Consider the following 17,379-nt stretch of genomic DNA (forward strand, 5'->3'; position numbering starts at 1 on the left):
TTCAGGTGTCACAAGAAAGTGTGGTTAGTCTGAAATGGAAATGGTGGAAGAGGGGAGAAAAGGTGTACATGAGGCATGCAGGTCCGAAGATCGCTGCGGCTCATTCTAATCATGCTAAACCTGTGTAATTGTTGATTTTGCGTGACCCCGCTAATTGATTTACGGTCCCCAATTAGCTCTTTATGGCCGGTCCGGCACACTTCCCTGCGAAGACTCTGCTCCGTCTCCAGTGGCTCCAGTCACGCCTCAGCAGAGTTAGCACAGCGGTGAAAAGCTGTCACGTAGCTTCCACTTAGCTTCCGACAAACACACACAGAGCCCGGTTTGTCTATTTACAGTTCTTTATTCCGACATTCCCCAGGAAACTCCTGGGCTCACCGCAGCCATGACAAACTGCGACCTTCTCTCTCAGAGAACCAGAGAGGAACAGAACGTAACTCCTCCCAGCTCCTCCCAGCTTCGAAAGCTGACGTCAGAATGTTGAGGCATCATGGGAACAACTTAACCAGTTTCCCCAGAGAGATGTGTACAACTAATTAGCATGCTATCAGGGGATAAATCCCCGGGGGAGGATATGATTCCACCCGAGGTATTCTTATTGAACCAGATGTGGTGGGCCCCTATTTTTGCATCTCTCTTTACCACTATTAATGCCACTCTTAAGATCCCGCCTAATTGGAAACAGAGCATAGTCATCCCAATACATAAAAAGGGGGACCCACAAGATCCGCGTAACTATCGACCTATCAGCCTGCTAGACATATCATACAAGGTTTACTCTAGATTCTTGCTAGAGAAATTAATCGAGTGGGCAGAAGAAACAAAGCTATTCCACCCGGAACAGGCTGGCTTCCGTAAAGGTCACAGCACATCTGGCCAATGTCTTGTTCTATTTACCCTGATTGATAAATACCTAAACAGGTTCAACTGCAAACTACACGCGGCTTTTGTGGACCTGACCTCCGCTTTTGACTCCATTCCCAGAGATAGGCTATGGCAGAAGCTTAGTTACACCAACATAGATAAGAGACTCCTCCTCCTTCTTATGGAAATTCATAATGACATATCGGCCAGAGTAAAATTCGGCCCTCTGGGAGCTCTTTCTGATTCTTTCCCTCTGAATAAAGGGGTCAAACAGGGCTGCCTCTTGGCCCCTTTTCTATTCAATTTCTATATCAACGACATCGTTACAACTATGCAGGCCCTAAATCAATCTGCCCCCTCTTTACAACAGCTCAAGATCCCCATATTACTCTATGCGGACGACATGGTGATACTGTCTTTAACCAAGCAGGGCTTAAACAACATGCTCAGAGGGCTCATGACATATTGTGATACCAATTCCCTCAAAATCAATTTCGCCAAAACCAAAATTCTTACTTTTGGCACGAAAACTCGGAAGTCATTCTGGAATTTTGAGGGCCACTCTATTGAATATTGCTCAGCATTCAAGTATTTGGGAATCACTTTTCAGCATGGGCTTAGCTGGTCAGCTCACCTAAATATGACCATCCTGGCTGCCCGTAGAACCATCAAAGCCTTGGAGAAATTCTTCTATGCAAAAGGCGGCCAGTTGGTTCCACCAATCAGAAAAGCATTTATCAGCAAAGTCCTCCCGATGTTACTGTATGGGGTTGAAATCTGGGGGTGGAATTTAAAAACACTACAACGGCTGGAGATTCTACAAAACTCTTTAGCACGAAAGATACTGGGTCTCCCCAAGGGCTCGGTTGCTGCACAGTTAAGAACAGAACTGGGCCTCCCCTCCATTGTTGCGAGAGCCCACATTAGAATTATTAGTTTTTATTGCAAATTAATCAATGCCCCAGGTTCCCTACTAGCCAGGCAAGCCTTTTTAACTTGTTCTCATTCCAACAAATGGTCCAAGGCCATGGAGACTATTACTGCACGCTACTCCCTCCCAGATCTCGACACGCTGTCATCTTGGGACCAACATAAAATCCGGGCCTGGATTCTTATAAGAGATGAGGCCATGGACCGGGCACAGTCCACCTCAGCTCGCCTCTCCATGTGGCTCCCTAAAGTGAAAGTGGTAAGATCACTTGCCAACTACTTGATAGACCTGACGGAGCCCAATTTGAGAAGAGCGTTTACAATGGCCCGTTTCCATTCTATACCCACGGCCTTCCTGCAGGGGATCTACTCTAAGACCCCTATTACTCAGCGTCTATGTCCATGCACAATGAATGAAGTAGAGGACTTCATACATTTCTTTTTCTACTGCCCTATTTATGACCCAATAAGACCTAAGCTCCTCCTCTTGATCCCGTCCTCCATTTCATCTAAGGAAGACTGTTTGAAAGCACTTCTTGTGGACGCAAATCCCCAAATTTCACGTGGGGTGGCAATCTTCATAGTGCAGGCTCTGAAACTCAGGGCTACTCTGACAGGGTAGTGTGTCCTAGTCCTGGACCTGTTTTAATTCTTTTATTACCTTTTTAACTCAATGTGCTGAGCCTATTTTGGGGCCATTTTATGCTTTATTTATATCCGCATACTAGTTTTTTTGGCGCTGGCAACTAAATCTCTGTATTATTGTCTTAGGGTATTTTAAATGTCATTACGCCAGCAATATCGCTTTGAATTTTGCTTGGTTGCTTGTCTCCAACATTTTTGTATTGTCTTATTTTGCTATGGCTGTATGCTAATGCAATTAAATTAAAACCTCAACTTAACCAGTTAAGTTCCAAACCCAACACCCCCTCTTGCCGAACCATTCTGACAAGACCTTTTTGAGTTCAACACCTTCCCCTTTGCCTTATGCCACTTCCCGGCATCTTTCCCAGGCACCTGTTGAACCCCTTCAACATTCCCAGAATCACACTGTGCGACACTTTTCCACGCACTTGTGACCTGATACCCTACTGACCCATTTGGGCCAGCAGTTGTGTCTTCTCCGTCAGATCCTTCCCCCTCTGACTTGACACCCTGTTTGTGAGCTTTCTCCATTACGCTAACCGGAGATGAAGCCTCACACCTGGACACTCCTTTCACAACCTTTGGAGATGCCCAGACCTGCCCTGAACCCTGATCTTGGACCTGGTCCCCATCACCGGGATCAGCTTCTGGCTCCCTTTCCTCCTCAGAATCAGACAGACATTCTGAGAGAAAATCAGGACCATCCCTGAGCCTTGAACACCCATCCTGTTCACAGAACTCAGCCTGCTTACTGACCAGCAGCTTGGTTTGATCACCCTCTGGGTATGCAAACTTCCACCCATTGGTTGCAGGATCATATCCACAGAAGATCATTTCCTGAACCTTTGGACCACCTGCCTCAAAGAGCTCAAAGGGCTCTTTGGCTACCCTCCCAAAACCGGGAAAACCATGTACCTGTGCACCCTTGCATGCCCTGCACCCTAGGGACCTCCCACATTTCCGGAGTTTGTACCCTTTTGTGCACCTGTGCAACTTTTGCACATGACTGGGAACCTTAGCACACTGCGCCTGTGCTTTTCCAGCATTCCCACCACCCTCCAGAGGTGACTCCAGAACAAAGAGATTGTTCTGCCCCTTTTTTACGTTGGCCACTTGTTTCCCCCGTCTGAAAATGGAACAGGTGTCATTTTCAAAGCAAATTTTGTATCCCTGCTTCATTAGAGCTGATACAGATAACAAACAACAATTCAGACCCGGCACAACGTAGACGTCTAGCTCCTCCTGTAAAGGAGAAAAAACATGTTAGCCACACCAGAAACCGACTTTCTCATTCCGTCTGCTAACATCACAGTTGTCCCTGTTGAAACAGCCCTGCAGTTCCGCATTTCGCCAGCAGGCTCGCTTAGGTGATGACCAATAGCAGTATTCAAAACCCAGCGCGTCACCGTGTCCTGGCTGGAGTTGTTCTTCACAGTTGCCATAGAAGCAGTGATAAGAAAACAACCCTCCCCAGCGTCTGAGCCACGTCCTTCCCTTGCGTTCCCACGCTGGCCTCCTCTCCGAGACTGGTTCCCATGAGAACTCAGCTGGTTGACCTTGGGACCTTCTTCCTGCCCAGCTGTCTCCGCTCTCCATGGGCAGCAGCGACGCAAGTGTCCCGTTGCATTACACACGTAGCAACCACGAACTCCAGTGGAAAAACACTGCCCGGGGCTCCTCCCAGCTGGCCTCCTTCTCCTTCTTCCGGAAAAGCACTCCTTGCCAGCTCCGCCCCCTTTGAACCGCCGTTTCATTCCAGCACGTACAGTGGAAAACTTTTCAAAGTGGCCTTTGGAATCCTTCGCCCCCCCGACCTGCTCACTAGCACTCCTTGAGGCTAAAACGTCAGGAACAGGGGCACCAGCCATCTCTAGGCTTTTCTCAATACTTCTCCAGGGCTCTGGCCTCCTGCTGAAGCTTCACAGCACATCCCAGCACATCCCCAGACAGCCCTTGCTCAACTTCTTAGAGTGAGCTGTTCAAACGCAATGTCCTCCAAGACCTGGCTGCCTGCCATTGTCTTCCGTTCTCCCAAGGGGCCCCAAGCTGTACTCACAGATTACAAGCTCCTCCGGCACCCATCCGTGGGGAAACGATTTTCCAGCTGCTCTCTTAGCTCCGCAGCTACTCCTTTGCCTCCTAGCAACAGGCAAAAATCTCACCACCTCCTGCTGCAACTTCAAACGCATTCCGGCACTTCAAAGCGTTCCTGTGACAGTTTTTACGATCGGTGATTAAGGGTCCATAACCTGTGTAATTGTTGATTTTGCGTGACCCCGCTAATTGATTTACGGTCCCCAATTAGCTCTTTATGGCCGGTCCGGCACACTTCCCTGCGAAGACTCTGCTCCGTCTCCAGTGGCTCCAGTCACGCCTCAGCAGAGTTAGCACAGCGGTGAAAAGCTGTCACGTAGCTTCCACTTAGCTTCCGACAAACACACACAGAGCCCGGTTTGTCTATTTACAGTTCTTTATTCCGACATTCCCCAGGAAACTCCTGGGCTCACCGCAGCCATGACAAACTGCGACCTTCTCTCTCAGAGAACCAGAGAGGAACAGAACGTAACTCCTCCCAGCTCCTCCCAGCTTCGAAAGCTGACGTCAGAATGTTGAGGCATCATGGGAACAACTTAACCAGTTAAGTTCCAAACCCAACAAAACCATGGTTGAGCATTACATGTGAATTCAGCCAGGGTAATATGGTTTGAACACACTAAAGCAGGGGTAACCAATATGGTGCCCTCCAGTAGTTGCTGAAGTACAAGAAAGGGACCGCCTGAACCCTTATATCCTAGCTTGATCACTGAGATCATCTGCAGGAGCATGGCTGGTTGTCCCCAGAGCTGGTGAGGCTCATTTGACATCAACACAAATCCAAGCCATTAGAGCCATTGAGTCGTGTGGAATGCTCTCCAATAGGGATTTAGTAGGCATCTTCCTTAAACGTATAAAAGTTTGCTGATTTTTTCCCCATTGCTGCTAGGCTTATGAAGATAATTAGAATAAACATTTTCTGTAATAGTTTGTGGTCTGGTGTGTGTGTATGTAAGTAAAACTGTTGCAAACCACTTGGACATTTTATTATAAAATTGCAGGATGCAAGTATTTTGGGAAAACAAACATACAAGCCCCATCACCCCTTGACCATTGGGCCAGGCTGGCTGGGGCTGATGGGACCTAGCATCCAACAATCAGCAGTCTTGCTCTCCCGGCTTCAGCAAAAGGAACCCGAAGCCTTTGGAGCGCAGCGCGAGGTGTGCTCCAAAGGCTTCAGGCGGCTATCCCTGAAAGCAACACGTAGCCTCCGGAGCGCGGAGGGAGCGCTCCCTCTGTGCTTCGGAGGCTTCGCATTGCTACCGCTGAAGCCAAGGAGCCTGCATTCGCTCCATAGGACGCACACACATTTCCCCTTAATTTTTGGAGGGGAAGAAGGGTGTCCTATACAGCGAAAAATACGGCACTTCTTATGTATCCCTCTGGAATGCATCCACAAGCATCTGCTTTGTAATGCAGCAGGCCAGACAAAACCTAAGCGGAAATATCTGCTCTCCAATTAAAAATCCAATTTTGTTTCTCCATTCCCAAACAATTACTTAAGCGCCTGCAAGAAAACAGTGCACAATTAAACCAAAGGGATATTCTACATTAACCTGAACAAAACCGTGCTCAGCGTGTCAGCTAATTTCAGTGGATACACAGAGCTGTTCTGTGACTACTTAATACCAGCGATAACAAGAACGTTTGGTTAAGTTGTGGACTGTATAAAGAAATCTGCTTCACACTGACCACAGTATTCAAAAGTATTCTAATCAGCAAGTTTACTTTTCATTTTCAAAGCTTTAAAACATCTTTGGATTGATAGGTTAGACTCCCGGCATCTTGGTATGCAAGGTTCACCATGTTTGCAATTGTTAGGTTCAACCCTGGTTGAAAAAAGCAAACAACCAATATACTAAATTTAAATGTATCAATCAATAAATTGTCCATTCTCCTTCTCCTCCAGCACCCCACATAGATGACCCTTGTGAACTTCCTGACATTAATCTTGAAATTCAAGTTGTAGTTTATCTTGCTGCTGTGTCTTTTGTATATATGACAGAGTATATTTTTTTCCTGTATGCAGAAATGACCCTCATTCTATTAGCATATACTGAAAAGGCAGGTCAGGTATAAACTCAGAGCACCTCTTAGAATATTTGCTGACTGAAGTGAAGAATAGAAGCAACAGAAATACTAGTTTTTTATTTATTTGTGCAACCTCCCTCACACGAAGCCTGCTTTTATAAGGCAAGAGTTTCCCTAGCATATGCAATTACAGGATTTATTCACAAGAAACCGTAACTTTTTGCACAGAACAATTTAACTACTGTAGCCAGGGCTCAAAAACAAGATAAGGAATCTACAAAAAGAAAAAGGAGGTTCGTCAAGACCGAATCCGAAGGAAAAACCAGGTGGTCACAGTTTCATTTATCCACACAAGAACAGAGAAGAGAAGACAAACCAACAGAAGACAAGACTCCTCATTGTTCTCCAGTGACATAATAGGTATAGATGCAGACTGAAACAAAGGGGAATGAAGAAGAAAATACATTGGGGCTGGGAGGATGGTGACATAATCAAAATGGTGCTCTTGTTCTTACTGTAGAGCATTTCAGCTAGACAATACAAAAGCGCTTGAATCTTGGCTCAGAAGTTCAAACATTGATTTAGTATATGCAGCAATGGCTGCAACCAAATAGGGCTAAAGGAAAGCACACTTTGGCTCCTGCCATCAGCCAGGAAGAACATAATGGCAGGATATGGGCACGCTGGCAGATAAGCAGCAATCCTTCCATAGCTTGTTTTAATCTTCCCTCATTCCTTTTTGCATTTCTGTTGTGTCCATTAGATCAGCCTTTCTCAACTTCAGGTACCCAGCTGTTGATGGACTACAAATCCCATCATCTCTGACCACTGGTCCTGCTAGCTAGGAATGATGGGAGTTGTAGACCAACAACAGCTGGGGACCTGAGGTTGAGAAAGGCTGCATTCGACTGTGATCCTGTGGACTGGAGATAATAATAATAATAATAATAATAATAATAATAATAATTTTATTATATACCAACCACTTTATATTTTAATGAAAAAAATCTCAACATGGTTTACAACTCATTAAAACAATACAGAACATATTCAAGCTTCAAGCAAAATATTTCAGATCCTTCTCTAAGTGACGTTTTGCGTTCCCCAAACTTATTTAAGTAGCAGAAGTATCTTTAGAATTTGGAATAAATAGTCTATTTCTGGATTAAGGAAAATTGTTCTGACTAAAATGATAGTACTAGCAACAAATTATCACACAGGCACCAAGAAATCCTTCCAATCAGCACGGATGTGTTCATACTTGCAGAGAATTATAAGCAAGGGCCCACAGGTTAAAGTGGTTAAAAAGCACTGAAACATTCCTTTCTGCTACTCTGAGAAAATGCAAGGCTTGCCTCTCCTCAGAGGCCTGGGAAAGGCAGTCCAAATCCCGGCATGTGAAAGGTCAAAATGCCCACTTGTTGAAGCCATCTATTCACAAGTCTGCGAAGTCCATGAAACAGTCATCATGACCTTTGGTATTTCTCCCTCACTCAACCGGTAAACAGTAAAATCTGTAGCAGTAGTCACGGGCATCTGAGTAATACCAATGGCATTTCATTTTCTCGCCCATATTTACTTTCTATTTGACTCAAGACAGCCTATAAGCAGAATAAAAACCCTCCTTGCAGCACAATATACAGTCCCTGTCTGTCTTGAGCACAGATTCATGGCATTATAAAAATCTGTGTTCTTCTAGTGAAAATGCATACATACACTCAACAGTAGCAGCAACAGAGAGCACAAGCCAGATTCTCCCAGAAGGTCTCATTTCCTCCAGGAAGAACACCTGGCGTAGGGTTGGAAGGAAGGAAGGAGGCAGCTGGGGCAAAATTTTACTATTTACAACTTTTTCGGGGCCTTGTGCTTCCTATTCCACCCCCCATGACTCAAGAGTGCCATGTGTAAAGCAACTCTAAGGAGAGTTCACAGAAGTATGTTCATACATCATTCTCGGTTACTAAAACTTCAAGGAACGTCCTGCATGATGAGAAAGCCATCACTGATTACATTTTTGTATCAGCTCATGCGTGTGGATCTTTGGCAGAAGCAGTTCACGTGCCAAACTGCAAGTCATCAAGTGTTATCACATGCACCATGCATAATTCAGCCAGCAAAATCTGTAAATTCTGACAACGAGCCAAATAGAGCAGCCAAGAAATACTTCACAGCTAAAATGCAGCATTTAACACAGGGCTGCCCCAGTGGAAGAGGTTAAATTTTGTGAAAAGGAAACACGTTGTGCGTATTATGTTGCCTCAGCACTATCAGTTACATCTTATATTGTTTCGTTCACATTTCATTTCTGCATATTTTGGCGCTAACTAAATTAGCACTTTGGCTCCTGAAACGTGAAATGTTTAATATTAAAATTTGCTAGAATAAGCTCTCTTACCCAGCCAAGAACAAATGCAGCATCCAGCTTATCACGAAGAACTGCAAATACTCGAGGTTATTTGCAGTTTACTTCTTAGGCACTTTCAACTAATATGACGTATTTCAAAGGGTGAACTTCAGTTTAGCTTGTGCTTCAGAATTCAAGTGGTTGAAAATTGTCAGCTGGAACAATTGATTTATTTCACAAGCTTTGTGCTGAGAGAAATCGGAGTGTAAAACACTTTTGTAACATGCATCAGGATGACTTGCCTGCTTGGCTTTTTTAATAAAACAAAAACTGCCATGGACTGCTAGTAGCCCACAGCCCAAGAGCAAGATCCAGGCTGTGGGCTTGGCCAAATCTCATGCACCGCTCAGAAAACCTCCTCCTAGCACAAAATGAGTAAACGCTCCAAGCACAAATTAATCCAGTGTTTTTGTTTTGTTTTGTTTAGAAAGAAAAAACAAGATGCTACTTCTCCTATCTTGATAAAAGTGCCATGGGTGCCAGCACAGAAAAAAGCACTGCTTTTATCCAGTATAAATGCACACCAAGGCAACAATTAGGGCACCTCTCTCACGGAGATGGCAAGCGTTATGCAACTCTTGAATCTAATTTCTATTAAGATACCATTTAGGGGAGAAAAAAGGGAAGTGGTGGCAACAATACTTTGTTTACCTAACAACCAGTTATGGGTATGTCTCATTTAGGTTTCCTGTCTGCTGCTTCTCGACAGTACTCAGATTATGAATAAGTGCCAGCTCAACTATACTTTCTAAAGAGGTTTGGACACAGCAGTCTACAGAGTTAGCAAAGTGGTTTTGGTAGAAAAGGATTTAATTTTGCCCTCCTCTGCCCAAGCCTTACAACACAACTGAGCATCACGCAAGAAAACTGCTTGCTTGCATCACTTGAGGGTACAGAGAGGATGTTGCTATGTGCTTGAATGCTCTGCCATGTATAGTTTTATTTCAGGAGAAAAGGATTCTTCCCTTTGCATGCTAATTTTCTGTGTGTGAGACTTTATTTTTGGTGAGCAAGTCTTTCAACCGGCCACCACACTCACCTGCTCTCTTCAGTGGCAGAGTTCAAAAACTGCTGTTTGTACAGATAAATCCTTAAGAAAAGTATTAACATGTCCACAAAAACCTGAGAGTCAACTTTATGGAGCCTCCCTCACCATTTCAGAACCAAAGAGTTGAATTCTTGAAAGCAGACAATGCCATCCTCCACTTGAAATGATTGGGGAGGGGAGAATAACTAAACATGCATTTTAGGAGAGCAGTTTCAAAGTAAGTGTTGGCAATATGAAGAAAGGACATTCTTCTAAGCAGGCGGTTTTAAAAAAACGAAACAGCCCCTACAATTCATTCATTAATATTTATTCCAAATCAAGTGCTCTAAGATCAAGATCCTTCTCTAGACCCAGTGACATACCAGCAGCACTGGAAGAACTGGCACAAAAAACCTTCCACAGTTAATTCTGATACAAGTTGCTTTATTAAGAAGCAATTACTGTCAGCATGCGGATAATGTTTATCCAATTAAAATCTTGTCTAGAAATCCCTCCAATACCCCAATTATATTTCTACCCACAAAAACTGAACTGCTACATTACCAGGAGACAGAGCGCAGACCAATAGGATGAGGCACAGTGAGCCCATTATAACCCACTTGGGTCTAAGTTCTGTAAAAACCAAGGTAATAATGCACTTTCCCTCAACATTAGCTCTGAAACTGAATTGTCAGCGTGAAGAGCATTTTTTAAACAAAAAGAAAGAAAGGAAAAGCGCACAAGAGATGTCCAGAGGTATTATCTTACCTTTTCAGTGATGTAGAAATTGGTACTATCAGCATGTTGCAGTGCATAATACTCGTGATTTGTAAGAGACCACCTTAAAAGGTACAAACAATTTTATTAGGAAAATGCACTTGGATGACAGAAGCCAAGAACCATTTTCAGCTTTTCGCTTTTTAGTTACACGTCTGAGCACAGAACACTTGGGTAAATCTAGAACCAGAGTAGGGAACCTCCAGCCCATGGGTCTAATCAGCAGCTGTTTGGGCCAAGACACACCTACCTGCCCTATATCTGACATCATACCTGTATCACATCAGGTGTGATCTTTACAGCAGGTAAAGATGCAGCTGGGTCCAAAAAACATGGTGGGTGGCACCTCAAAAGCCCTTCAGCAAAATCTTTTGAAAACCTGACAACCAGCTAATTGCCAGGGCCTGGCAAAGCGCAGTACCTTTGCCTGCATGGCTAGACTACAAACCACATATGCAAAAATGGGTTGCCTGACCCCACGTGGGCAAAAAAAATATATGTGATGTCAGGTGATTGACAGGCAGGCATGGCCACCCACTGTCAAACTTGGCCTATGGAGAATGGGAGAGAAAGGAACTGGTTTGCCAGATGGATCCAGTTCTTCGCTCCTAATCTAGAGAAGGGTTTAAGGAGCCTATTTAAAGATAATGTGCATTTCTTTTATCCATGCTGGAATAATTTCAGTCAAGTCCCTAAGCACTTATGATTCCCCTGAACTAAAAAAGAAAAAAGACAAATGCAAGATTTATTTTTTAATTTATTGCACAATCTCTCCACTCCCACACCTGTAGTTCTCCAAGACGATCCTCACAGGATTGAATGGAATAGTCTGCCAGTGTACAGGAAGGCAGCTTAAATGCCACTTTGGGATGAGGCCACAGGCCTCTCATTTGCAGGTAATTTCCTTGGGGAACTGAACATCTCCTGCCTGTGCAGAACTCCATGCAAACACCAAAGTTTGCCTCAGCACACTCAAGAGAGTCACGTGTTCTGACGCAGTTAAAATGTCCAATTACAACTGGGGAGTTTGAGTGACCTTGGGATAAGTCACTCTCAGCCTAACCCACCTCACAAGGTTGTGTTTAAAGTCGGGGCAACAACTATGTAAGTCACATTGAACCTCTTGGAACAAATATATATAGTTGTCCATTACTTATGTGTGTAATGTACACATTTGTACATATAAATGTAATAAATAAAATTGTATTTCCCTTTGTTCTATCTTCAAAATGGATGAAATAAAATTGAAGCCCACACCTTAGAAACCAGTACTGTGTGTGTGTGTGTGTGTGTGTGTGTGTGTGTGTAGGCTCCTGGGAGGTATTTGAATTAACTCGCAAGAGGGAGAAAATATATCTGAGAACTGTTCATTTTGAGAGTTGAAAGCACAGCAACAAATAAAACTCACCCATCACAGGCTTCCTTTATGATTGCTGACAATGGCTTTTTCTAAGGACAAAAAAGGAAAATGCATTGTGTGAGAACATCATAGCATAGCCTTCAGTAGATATTTGCAATACCAAAAGAAAACTTGGGCCGATTTCTGTTTAGTGTGCAAATGTTTGTTGAAAATTGATATATAATCTATGTAAAACAACCAAAATGGTCTGAAAAATTATTATAAACTCATTAGGTATCCCCAAAGCAGGGACAGAGAAACTGTGGTTCTTTGGGTAGAGGATGATATATAAATTCAATAATAATAATAAAAATAAAAATAATGATGATGATGATGATGTTTCCGGTTACAATTCTCAGCATCCTTGACCATTAAGCATGCTGGCTAGGGCTGATGGGAATTGGATCCAACATCATCTGTAAGGGTCCAGGTTCTCCATCCCTGCCCTACAGCAAAACATTATTTCTCAGCAGCCTACCGGCAAAATGAGGAAGAACTGTGATCTGAATTATTGAGAACGCTCCTAGTACTTATTTCTATTTCTGATTAATGACAAATTGCTATTTTATCTGTGGTTAATTTTAACTAGTATTGCTCTGAAATATGGCAACTTTAAAATCATGGGTTACCAAGCTGACTTCCTTCAATAAACCATAGGCAAGATGAGTCCCAGCACAGAGTTCAAACACAACATTAAACAATGGTTAATCAAAATAACCATGGCTTGAAGTTGGCTCGCTTTAACAAACCACTGTAAAAATGAACAAGAATTTCTGGAGTTTGAAAGAAACAATGAGGTCAAATAAAAAATGGAGGTAGAACCTGAGGAATTTTAACATTAATATTGAGGCTACTGATTCAGGGCTGGCTCAGGACATCATGGCTTCCGTAAGAACCATGGAACGGTACCATCACAGCATTCCCACAATGCATGTGGCTGCTTACGCCCTGAATCTGGCTTTCTCAGTAGGGCAAGAAGAGAGTGATCTGAAGATAGGAGATCTTGCCACCTTTCCCTTGTCATGGTTAGATTGCCTCCTGTTAAGATTTAGACTGCAGTGGCTGCTCCTCTGCAAAGGTTTGGAGGGGCAATTAGAATGGTCCACTCTCAGGGTCTGAAGATTTCCGTTCCAGATGACTCCAGGGTCTTTTCCGTCTGACAGCCCTGTTGAAGCTCTGGGTTAATTCTGTGGTACATAGCAATGAGCTGAGCAGCTCACACCATCGTCCCTCTTCACCCTCTTGAACTTTGATGAGCCCCAGTGGCACGGTGGTATCCCTCAGAGCTATGGGCACTGCAGCTTATTGGAAGACTGCTAGAACACAAGAGGAGGACGACCCTGAAGGTAAGCAATTGAACAAAAGTGTGCGCTTATTGTCAAGCATACTTTGTGGAAGTGAAGGCAGCGAAGAGGAGATACTTCTTGACCTCCACTGAGTCCTCCGTTGCTCAACACACCTTCCTCTGAAGTCCCTGTGGAGGTGCACTTTGAATGCAAACAATGCAGGCAAGCTAAACACTTCAGTTGGGTTCACTGATCAGTGGCTACAATGAGCCCCCTTTCTCAGCACCAATCACTTACAGTGGTACCTTGGGTTAAGTCAGGGGTCTGCAACCTTTAAGACAAAAAGAGCCACTTGGACCCGTTTCCGAAGAAAAGAAAAAATGGGAGCCGCAAAACAAGCCAAATGTAAATAACCACACATTCTTCCCCTTCCCCCATTCTCTCTCTTTTCCCTGAGTCTGAGGGGTATGGTACCTCTCATATCCATTTTTTGCAAAGCACCATGTGCATAGAGGGCATTATACAAATTAATACATAGAAACGTGTCTGTCCCTCCCTGCAGTTCAACTCCCTCTCTTTTTACTAACAGCACATATCCATTCCTTCTGCTGGTGCAACTTTCTCATCATTTCTACATAGCAGCATTTATAAACCAGTGCCAGAGAAACTGGGTGAAAGGAAGGTGAGAGGGAAGAGATATGAATATTTATGTGTGTATATGTATACATACATACACCTACACAATTACAGGTTTGAAGCCAACTTAAAATAAAAAGAGCTGGTAAGCAAAGGAATCTGTGGTGCTTTCCATGGGATCCGGGGACATGTCAGCTAATACTCTTCCCTTTCTTCTTCATTTGCTTGTCTCTGCAGCAAATCTCGAGGGCGAAGGGAGAAGGGCAGGGATTGCATAGGTACGAGAGAACGGGGGAAATCCCGCATGCAGGATTTTGGTGCCTAACAGCCCCCCCCCTCTGCAATTGCTCTCGTGCTCCCCCGCCTCTCCTGCTGGCTACCTCTGGACCCCCTCCTCGTCACTGACGTAATTCACCCCTTCCTCCCTGACAGGGAGGGCAGACCCATTTTGTGGTTCACCTCAGGTGCTCTCCCTCAACTCGGAGGCCACTCAGAAGCAAGGCACGGAAAAGGATCCCGAAGCACCACCGCCACCCCTCACACACACACAAACCCCGCCCCACCATTTCCCTCGAGCACGCGCGCTCTCTCTCCCTCGCCTCAGGTGCCTCGCGCGCGGGGCTGAGGAGAATGTGGCCTGGGAGAGTGTACCCCGGGGGAAGCTATGAGCCATGAAGCCGCCTGGCAGAACTTCCCTCCGGCGGCAGCAGCAGCAGCCCTTCTCCGGCCGCCACTGCCACTGCCTCCACCCCAGCAGCCGCCTCCTCTTGAGCTCCGCTGCCACCTCCGCCTTGCTTTGCCCGGCTCGGCTGCCCAGCTCCATCCCCCTCCTCTTTCTGGCGCTTCTGCTTTTCTGCTCAGAGTCCCGGAGGATCTGCGGAGCCGCGGCAAAGGTGTAAAAGAACCGCATGCGGCTCCGGAGCTGCGGGTTGCCGACCCCTGGGTTAAGTACTTAATTCGTTTCGGAGGTCCGTACTTAACTTGAAACTGTTCTTAACCTGAAGCACCACTTTAGCTAATGGGGCCTCCCACTGCTGCTGCGCCGCCAGAGCACGATTTCTGTTCTCATCCTGAAGCAAAGTTCTTAACCCAAGGTACTATTTCTGGGTTAGCAGAGCCTGTAACCTGAAGCGTCTGTAACCTGAAGCGTATGTAACCCGAGGTACCACTGTACTGAGAGATCCATCAACTACGTTGGGGAGAAAAACACCAGGGATGAGAACAGTTCACATTTCCCTTTTGCTTTAAAGATTAATCCCACCCCACCCTACCCACTATGCAAGTGGTGTGGAGGTAGGGTTAAAATAGTCTGGGTCGCTGCTATAATTTGGTCTTCATTTGCTATAATTTGGTCTTCAAATAATTTGGTCTATAATTTGCTATAATTTGGTCTTCAAATAATTTGGTCTTCAAACAACAGAGCTATGGAGCAAATTTGTTAAAATTACCAAAGGGGGGTGGGCAGGGACTAATCTGACATATTTGAGATTTCCTCTAATTCTCTGGTCACTGAATCCTGTTTTTGGAGAGGCAGAAGTGTCTGACTACTAGTGATGATCATTAATGTTAAATGTAATTAGGTCCTGGGTATTAAAGGGCTTGGTATTATTTCCTATACTCACTAGCATCTCCTAGACAGAAAAAAAGACTTCAGATCTCACAGCAAACATTGTTCTAATTGATACACACAGTAATTCACAAACAACTTTTTTAAAAAGTTGCCTTTCTTACATCTAGGTGAACAAATAAGTGTCATAACTAAAGTGTATTTCGTAGAATCATAAAAGTATAGAGTTGTAAGCGACCCTTAGGATCTTCTAGTCCAAACCGCTGCAATACGGCTCTGGTTGCCCTAACAGATGATCTTCGTAGACAGCTGGATCAAGGCGGGTTGGGGCTGCTGATTCTTCTAGATCTGTCAGCAGCTTTCGACATGGTCGATCACGAACTCCTGGACCACCGCCTTGCCTATGTGGGGATCCAGAGCACAGTCCTTCAATGGCTGCGCTCGTTTCTCTCTGGTCGGGGACAGAGGGTGGCGCTTGGGGGGGAATTGCCATCGCGCCACTCCTTGGTGTGTGGAGTACCTCAGGGTGCGATACTCTCCTCGATGCTTTTCAACATCTTTATGCGCCCCCTCGCCCAGCTTGTCCGGAGTTTTGGGCTGGGTTGCCATCAGTACGCTGATGACACCCAACTCTATCTGTTGATGGATGGCCATCCTGACTCGGCCCCAGACACACTGACCAGATGTTTGGAAGCTGTGGCTGGATGGTTACGTGGGAGCCGGTTGAAGCTAAATCCTTCGAAGACAGAGGTCCTCTGGCTGGGACGGGACGATATGGGATTGGGGGGGCAACTCCCATCTCTTGCGGGGGCGCAATTAGTGCCAGCACCGTCCGTTAAGAGTTTGGGTGTAATCTTCGACACCTCCCTTTCCATGGAGGCGCAGATTGCAGCTATAACAAAGGCGGCATTTTTCCATCTCCGCCAAGCTAAGCAGTTGGTTCCTTACCTCTCTCGCCCTGACCTAGCCACTGTGATCCACGCGACGGTCACCTCCAGACTGGATTATTGTAACTCGCTCTATGTGGGGCTGCCCTTGAGACTGACCCAGAAACTCCAGCGGGTGCAGAATGCTGCAGCGAGACTCTTTACGGGGTCCTCGCTGCGAGATCACATTCACCCGGTGCTATACCAGCTGCACTGGCTCCCAGTGGAGTACAGGATCAGGTTTAAGGTGCTGGTTTTAACCTTTAAAGCCCTATAAGGCCTAGGACCCTCATACCTACGGGACCGCCTCTCCTGGTATGTCCCACAGAGAAACTTATGGTCTTCAAATAAAAACATCTTGAAGGTCCCAGGCCTCAGAGAGGTTAGGCTGGCCTCAACTAGAGCCTGGGCTTTGTCGGCTGTGGCTCCGATCTGGTGGAACACTCTGTCACAAGAGACTAGGGCCCTGCGGGACTTGACATCTTTCCGCAGGGCCGGCAAGACAGAGCTGTTCCAGCAGGCCTTTGGCCAGGGCGCAGCCTGACTCCCTCCTTCGGCAATCTTCGCGGAGCTCTGGCCCAATGGTCGCCAGTGGTTTGATTTGAATTAATTTTATAATGAATGGTTTTAGAGTGTTGTGTTGTGTTGTACTGTTTTATTGTTGTTAGCCGCCCTGAGCCCAGCTTCAGCTGGGGAGGGCGGGATATAAATAAAATTTATTATTATTATTATTATTATTATTATTATTATTATTATTATTTAGGAATACAGTGGTACCTCAGGTTAAGTACTT

General features: G+C 45.2%; 1 protein-coding gene across 2 annotated transcripts in view; it reads right to left on the minus strand.

The window, feature by feature from the left end:
• Positions 1–6,689: 6,689 nt before the first annotated feature.
• Positions 6,690–17,379, minus strand: part of LOC308460037 (engulfment and cell motility protein 1-like) — an 84,528-nt gene continuing 73,838 nt past the window's right edge. The window contains exons 4-6 of one of the 2 annotated variants that reach the window (XM_080976080.1): positions 12,181–12,221; positions 10,764–10,836; positions 6,690–6,997 (exon numbers count right to left, since the gene is read on the minus strand). In XM_080976080.1, coding sequence (XP_080832206.1) covers positions 6,863–6,997; positions 10,764–10,836; positions 12,181–12,221 — 249 coding nt within the window. In that variant the 3' untranslated portion in view covers positions 6,690–6,862. The remainder of the gene's footprint in view (positions 6,998–10,763; positions 10,837–12,180; positions 12,222–17,379) is intronic. The other variant, XM_080976079.1, reaches the window with a different exon arrangement.

The sequence above is a fragment of the Podarcis pityusensis genome (genome assembly GCF_964106645.2).
Source record: "Podarcis pityusensis genome assembly, chromosome: 12".
NCBI classification, from domain to species: Eukaryota; Metazoa; Chordata; class Lepidosauria; order Squamata; family Lacertidae; genus Podarcis; species Podarcis pityusensis.